The 8441-nt window shown below is 31.8% G+C and overlaps 1 protein-coding gene across 1 annotated transcript; it reads right to left on the bottom strand.

The window, feature by feature from the left end:
• Window positions 1-1229: 1229 nt before the first annotated feature.
• LOC110914247 lies at window positions 1230-7472 on the bottom strand. Its single transcript, XM_035984466.1, has 9 exons — window positions 7379-7472; window positions 6994-7284; window positions 6681-6896; window positions 6157-6423; window positions 5594-6032; window positions 4533-5473; window positions 3150-4367; window positions 1769-2901; window positions 1230-1628 (listed from the first exon to the last, which is right to left on the bottom strand). Exons 1-9 carry the CDS (start codon window positions 7470-7472, stop codon window positions 1230-1232), a joined length of 4998 nt encoding a protein of 1665 aa, XP_035840359.1.
• Between the last annotated feature and the right edge of the window lie 969 nt (window positions 7473-8441).

The following is an 8441-nucleotide window of genomic DNA, read 5'->3' as shown; positions in this document are numbered from 1 at the left end:
AAAACATAAAAATAAAGTATTACTTTCATTAATATATATAGACATATTTAATTAGGCGTCAATGATTATTGTTATCTAAAGATAGCGGTTATCTTAATAGGTTACGAAGAAAGGAAAACATGTAGAGGCATATTGTCATGCGGAGGTCAGTAAGGAGATGATATGCAGGACAGAATTTGAAATGCAAAAGGTCTCAACAGATGGAGAGATAACTCGGAAACGGATGGTACGTTTATCATAAAAAAACAATATGTAGTGATCAACATTTATTATTAACTTAGATTTTATTCTAAATATAATGTATGTGTTCAAAATTAAGGTAAAGGAAAAAAGAAAGAGGGATGATCATGGATTGAAGATATTGGAGGTTGAAGGAAAAGTTGTTGCAAAAACAACTACTGTTGAGAAAATTGGAAAATATGATTTCACAATGAAAGGAGAAAACCGCATGGTATGTATTTTTTACATAAAAATCATAGACTGAAATATTATAACATGAATATGGCTGACTGAGTTCAAAATACGGATTTGCATGCAGAGAATGCCTGCTAATGTTGTAAGAGCAGCCGGATTCCGAAATAAATCTCATAAGTTAAACGTGAGGAACATGAAGGGAAAAACAATCGAAATGAATGTTAGGCGCCAAAAGAATGGAAATGCTGTAAGGTATGCAATCGAAGGTTGGCCGATGTTCATGAAGGAGGATGGACTTTGTTTGGGTGATAGACTACATTTCACATTTGTAAGTTCATCAAATCTCCTGATCTTATCAAACGTGGATGGGGTTAATGCATGTTAACAGGTAATCTAATGATGAAGGTGTTTGTGTAGAACAAATGATGACTGTTTTGTGATCATGTTATTAGGTTTACTCTTTTTTGGACAAAGTTTCTATGGTTATGATATTTTATTTTGTTCCTAGGTAGTTAATGGTTAAAGACAACTACTATTATATCATCCAACAAAGTACCATAATTTTGAATGTAATTAACAGTTGGTATCGTGCATAAATATTTGTTGGTTATCAATGTTTAAATATATCTATTTACAAACTAACTTGTGTTTGTTTATATGTGGTTCAGATTATTTATATAAATTTTATGTGATATATATTACAAATGAAATGTAAAAAAAATATAAAGTAAAATGGAAATATAAATTTCGGAGTAAAGGAATAAATAATATGACAGTTGGATATTAATATTAAAATAATGAAACTATAAATCAAACTATAAATTTGAGAATATCTCTTTGTATACAACATTTGTAGTCTTATTGGTAACGTTCCCCTCAACATCTAATATTAACATCCTTAAACCATCCATGCTTTTGACTCTTGAAACTGCAACATATAGTTGTCCGTGAGTGAAAACAGGCTGCTTTAGAAACAAACCAACCTTAGATAACGACTGTCCCTGACTTTTATTTATCGTCATTGCAAAGCACACAGCTATCGGGAATTGCCTTCTTTGAAGCTTGAAAGGTATTCGTTTGTCAGAGGGGGAAAGATTGATCCTTGGTATAAAAGTTCTAGTACCAAAATTATTACCAGAAATCACTTTTGCTTCAATAATCCGATCACCAAGTTTTACGACTTGTAATCTTGTACCATTGCACAGACCGTTTTTCTGATCAAGGTTACGTAAAAGCATGATAGGAACACCAACTTTTAAAACCAACTTATGATTCGGCATTCCTGAAACTTTAAGACCATTTAGAACATCGGGGGGGGGGGGGGGTAAACATTGTGTCGAATATGGTCAGTTACATTCTCAGATTGGCAGATGGAATCTGAACTTAGATATTCTTTATGATCACCAGGAAACATTGCTAATAAGGTATCATTTATCTCGTGAACAACGTCGTTCTTAGGAGCAAGTATGGCTCTTTCCTGAAAATAATTTGGATCATTGAACGATTCAAGTATCGAAGGATACACAAAGTTGATCAGATTACCAATAGGGTTAGTGGACTCAGTAATCAACAGTTCTTGAGGTATATCAATAACAGCTTCTCCGTCGTTGCGATCACCAAGTTTTCCCTCGCCAATATCCAAAAGCCATTTAGCAAACTCTTTTGTCTTGTCAATATCACCATGATTCATGCCAACAGTGAGCCTCATGTTTTTTGTTAGCGTTAGTAACTTGCATTTATTCCATATATATGACGAACTCAGGGAAGCATTCACGATATCTTGTCTAGAGCCATTAGGAACAACAGGAAGAATCTGTCTAAAGTCACCACCAAATACAATTACCTTTCCTCCAAATGGTAAAGCTTCGCTATTTGAACAATCAGGCATCAATATATCTTTTAAGGTTCTATCCAATGCTTCAAAGGCATGTTTATGAATCATTGCAGCCTCATCCCATATAATAAGTTGTGTTTTTTTTAAAAGACACGCAAGTTCAGATCCAGGCTTCATGCGGCAAAGAGAATCCTCATTTAGATTCAGAGGGATGGAAAATCGAGAATGAGTTGTTCGACCTCCAGAAAGTAGCAAAGAAGCTATACCGCTTGAAGCAACATTTAAAACAATTTCAGACTTACTTCGAATTGCTGCCGACAATGTCTTCCAAAGAAAGGTCTTACCGGTGCCACCATATCCGTAAAGAAAAAAGACACCACCTTTGTTTGTTCTAACAGATTCCATAATCTGATCAAAAACATTACGTTGCTCATCTGTTAAAAGTAGTAACATATTATTCAACTCATCTTCCATGGTATTTTGGTAATAAGATAACTCCTCGTTGATCAATCGATTGTTAGAAGAAGAAATAGACTCATCATCAGGATAAGGCATATTTGAATAGTTCCTCAGAGATGAATTATTACGAAGTAAGAACTTCTCAATCTCTAACAATGCCAAATTCTTTATTTCTTCGTCAGAGTAATTTAAATCTGCAAAAAAAAAAAAAAAAGAAGAAGATGTATTTAATAATATAATAATTCGTACTTTGGAGTATTAAAATATATTTTGGTAAATATGATATAAATGAACTTGAAGGGTAAATAATAAACATTTTTTTGTACAAATGAAGTTTTTTTATTTCATTCAGATAAAAAAATTATAAACAAAAAATAATTAAATTAATAAATATATTAATTGAATATTAGATAACATGCAAAAATTAAAAAAAAAGACATACCATCAACATTTAAATGTTTTTCTTGTCTATATAAAATGTCATCCGATAAATACGTCCATGTTTTCTCCCATACAAAATCAGGTCTAGACAAACTACCAGACATCAGCATTGTTCCAAATAACGTCCGTAGATAAGTAGCGCTTCCATACAAATTAGCTTCTTTGATAGCTTCAATGTACTCGTTATCATCATCCAAAAGCCCTAGCGCATAGCATGCGTCCCTGAAAGTTGGATACAAAGTACCATTTACAGTACGAATATCTTCAAAAGATTTTGGTCCCTTTACTTTGTTCAATAATATTCTGAGGTAGTATGCTTCACCAGCTGAAGGAAACACCGAATGAATCCTACCGATTGAAGGATGTCGTTTCCTTATATCCCAACTGCGAGTACTTAATTTAAAAACAAACTTTGATGGAAACTCAACATAAGTAAGATTACGTGCCTCAGGTAATATTTCGTTACACTTCATCCAAGATAAGAACATAGTAGAAGCAACAGATGGTTTGTTAAGAACCTCGTCAATGTCATCGTCTGCGCCATATACTACGTTTTGCTGACCAGGTAAATGGAACGACAATCGAATAACTGCGGGATATCGATAATGAATATCATAGGAAAAGATCCTCCAAGCAGATTCGCATGCAGAAATATACCGGCAATCGTAGTACTTTTCTATCTCATCGACTACAGGTTCCTGGTCATCCTGATTTCCACTTTCAACAACTCTAAGAGTAGTTCTATCTGGGCCTTTGTTAATGTACTTGAACAAATATTTGATAGAACCAACTTGATTGCACCATTCAACGTTAATATGCGCCTGGTATCTTTTTAACAGCACTTTACTATATGGAACAACATATCTATTGTCTACGTTCACACGTGATTTAACAACAGATAGGCCAGAATCCCTTCTACGATAAACTGGAAATCCTTTTTTATCCAAACATGTTTCGTTAACAAATTTCTTAGGAAACTTCTTGGAACACTTACGATCGATCATGCAAGGACAATTCATATTGAGAGGACCACACGGACCATGAATCATGTAGTCTGCCACAAGTTTATATAACTCTGGATCCTCGGCTATGTCTGGAATTTCGGCAGAAATGATTGGATCTAGTTGGTCAACAGATAGTATCTTGCTGTCAGAATGCATGAATACACATATGTGTGCATGAGGAAGTCCGTGTTTTTGAAACTCAACAGTATAGACAACTACAGAGTACAACAACAAAAATATGATAAATTAGAAAAAAAAAAATAAAACTAACTTATATTATCAACATTAAATATAGATTAATAATAATAATACTAATAAAAAATAAAGTAACGTTATTTAAAAACAGTACCCTTTAAATGTTATCATATAAATAAACATACCAGAATTAACTCTACCGAGCAACTTGCCTTCTTTCAATTCTTTTGTTATGGAATCTAGTTTTATCTTGAAAATTCGACACAAAATGTCCGGTCTATCTTCAGGCCTTATCGTCGTATCTTTTAAAAACCTTTGCACTTCCGGCCATTTTGGATTACATGTAATAGTGATGAAAAAATCTGGATACCCAAACCATTTGCACAAAGACATTGCATCTAAGTAATTTTGTATCATATATCGAGAACCGCCAGTGAAGGAAGATGGAATAAAGATACGTGTTCCAATTTTTGACATATCTTTTTTTCCAGCATTATTTGCATTCTGAATATTCTGAACAGTTTCTGACCTCAAATGAGTTTGTTGTCGCCGTATGTAAAACAACCTTTCACTCTCGATCATAGTGTAAGCATCAACAACAAATTGTTGGAAAAGTCTTTTTGCATTATGAATGACAGAAAACTTATCGACACGATCTTGTAATCTATAAGCAAAGAACTCACGCATAGTACACATTGGACGTTTGCTGTTCGTGTCTGGATTGAGACCTCTATGAAGAATGTCAACCCTGTACATATCTTCTCCATATGGAAATAGAAGAGGGTATTGTAGAGAAAGATAAGAAGGATGTAATTCACTTATGCGCTCAATCCGACCAGATCTTCTTTTCACTACTATATCACGATTCTCAACAGCTTGAGTCAGATCTCCAATAACTAATGCAGCAACTTCAGAAGCTTCAGGAAGGTTATATGTCCTACCATCTTTGGATCTTTTACCAATAAGACAAAGCTTCAAGTCGATGTAAGGGTTTTCATTTAAACAGTTTCTAGCTTGTCGATAACTTTTAACCAAAGCGTTGTTAGTGTCTAACATAAGTGTAAGTTCCTCAATGATCTGAACATCAAAAGCTGACTCAGTTATTGTAAAAGAAGTGTTTGAGCCCCTATAAAATTAACAAAATGTATGGATTAATAGCCATTATATATGTATTACTAACATTAATATCATATAAATTAAATCGACAAATATAGGTAATTATAAAGACTATGAAATTAATACATACCCAACAGCATTTTGTCGATTAAATATTTCATTATCTGTGTCGTATATATACAACTGGCTGAATTTTGGCTCATTTCCATCATCAGGTAATAGACTCCCAATAGTATGATAATTTTGACCACTTAATCGAAAGACATAAGGTGCATTTCCACGGTTGATAGTTTTGTCAATCCTTCCTCCCATAGATGTAAATGAGAACATAGAATTATAACGCCGAATGTTTTTTAAAAAGAATTTGCTCTTCGCACTGACGCCAACATATAGATCTTTCAAAATTTCAGGAGGCTGCTTAAAATCAGGTAACAAAACTTTACCGTATGAACAGCAAAGGAAATAGTTAAGTTTAATTCGCTTATGTTCTCCCCTATCCGCCTCTGCTTTCCATAGCTTTGCGTTACACGTTCGACACACGATTATCTGGTCACCATGATCCAAGTAGTCTGTACATTTTTTTTATTTCAGTTAAAAGATTAATGTTATTAAACATAATAAATCTATGTTGTTAAAAAACAATATGAAAATAAATATGTGAAGCAGTAGTAAATAAAAGAGGATTAGCTTTACCTTTTGAAACACCTTTTAAATGTTGATCAATGATATCAGCAACCTCGTTATCATCATCTGTTGTCAAATCAATAATAGGTATAGGTGTTAAGTTTCGTCGTTTTCTTACTAATTTACGCTTTCCTGATGACATTCTTATCAATGGTGAAGGTTCGACTGATGCTATAACACTATTTGGTGGAATTGTAGATGATGAAGAAGGTAAAATGTCTGATGCTGAGTTGCTTGTAATGTTTCTTGGAATACCACTGGAAGATGCAATGTTTCCTATAAAAATTATTATAACAAATGATATAAAATCATATAATAAAAAACAAACTGAAAAAAATATATAATTTCTTTAAGTACATATAAAAAAGTTTGATAATAATATTGTTAAATAAAAGAAAATTAATGTACATAAATGACATGAATTAGTAAAATTAGAGAGAAATAAAGTTGTTATGCTTTTTAAAACACTTGATGATAGAAGAAAAAAAATCTTATTTCATAATTTGATAAACACAACATTACTCGCGTCTTACCTGAATTGAATTTAGATGAACCGGAAGAGACATTGATACTTGAGAGGACGCTAAAAGATGATCTATTCAACGTAAAAGTAGTGTTCGGACTAATATTCTCTTTATTTTTAGTATAAGAAGTTAATGTCGATTGAGTCTGTGTTGAATTTTTATTCAATCTTTTGCTATTCAAATATATACGTCTAGCCTTCCTTCTTTTTGCAGCCTCATCCTTGTCTACATTACGTATAGAAACTAAAATGACATATACATTAGTTAATTTTATATAAATCGAAATTTTGTAATAAAGTAAGTAATACAGATTTGAAAATACCATTGGAAATATCATGTGAAGGATATGTTGAAAAAGGAAGATTCGTATTATGAATTTCCGAAGATGATAAACCACTTGAAAAATTGATGTTTATACCACGGCTATAAAATGATCTGTTATACATGGGAGATGTGGATGAACTTAAATTTTCTTTATTATTCTGAGTTGAATAATTTAGTGTGGATTGACTCTGCGATGAGGTTGTATTGAATCTTTTACTGTTGGAATATATTCTTCTAGCTTTTGTTCTTTGAACAGCTTCAGCTTTGTCAGTGTTGCTGCATATATCAACTGAGATGATATATGAATTAGTAAAACAATGAAATGAAATGAAAAGATAATTGAATAAATAATATCTCAAAAAAAAAATACTTTAAGAACATACCGTTAGATATATCAGACAAAGGATTTCCTGAATTCACATTTATGTTACGTAAATCGGGACTTGATGCGGATGAACCTTTACGAATGTGAGACATTTTCTAAAATGCAAACTGTAATACCTTGTCATATATTGTTGCACATAAGTAAATATATAAAGATAGATAAAGTAAATGTATAATGAGGATAGAACACGTACCTTATATCACGTGAAACCGGTAAGTATAATAGAAAACTTTTTCATACTTTGTCAAATTCGATGATGATGTTCTTTGTTGTGAGAACAAATGATGTAAATATAAATAACAATATATGAGAGTGTATTCAAGTAGTGAAAAGGAAATAACCTTAAATATGGATATAAATTTAATTGATAGTAATTAAGAAATAATGCATTATTGTGTTCCCTAAATTTATGAAAGATGCATTTTAGGTAATTAAACGTTTTTTAAATAACTTATTAGTTGGATCATAAATATATATGGAATGTAGCAAAATTATATATCCGACATGTATGCTTTCTATAATTATCACACCTTAACATATTTAAATAAAATATTATTAGTAACTAATAGTGGACACCATAAATTCATCTAAAAAATATATTTAAAATAATCTTATTTGTTTTTTTTAAAGATTGGAAAATTTCGATATATGTTAACATAATACATGTTCAAGTTACATGATTAGTTATAATAAAAACCACATACAAAATACACATATACTATTAGTCAGTGTTAAATGAAATGTAAAAAAAGACATTAAAAACGAAATAAAAATAACAGGTACATTAAAATCACGATTATTACTCATAACCAAACATCACAACTTTCGAAATTCAAAACATGTATTGTCCGGAAGAAACAAATAAAAACCATAAACCAAAACCACGAATTCAAACAATCAATTGTTTTAGACGACATCAACAAAAACCAACTTCTCAAAAGTCACCAATTAACTTAATGTTATGACAACTTCAAAACTATTTCTCAACTTTAGGAATTAAGAGGTTCCTCTTCTCTGCACTATTGAAATCCTGAACCTCTCCAGACTTTTGGAGCTTCGTT

Source organism: Helianthus annuus, chromosome 15 (genome assembly GCF_002127325.2).
Source record: "Helianthus annuus cultivar XRQ/B chromosome 15, HanXRQr2.0-SUNRISE, whole genome shotgun sequence".
In the NCBI taxonomy this organism is placed as follows: Eukaryota; Viridiplantae; Streptophyta; class Magnoliopsida; order Asterales; family Asteraceae; genus Helianthus; species Helianthus annuus.
Note: the sequence above shows the minus strand (reverse complement) of the source record. Positions and strands in the feature narration are given on the sequence as shown.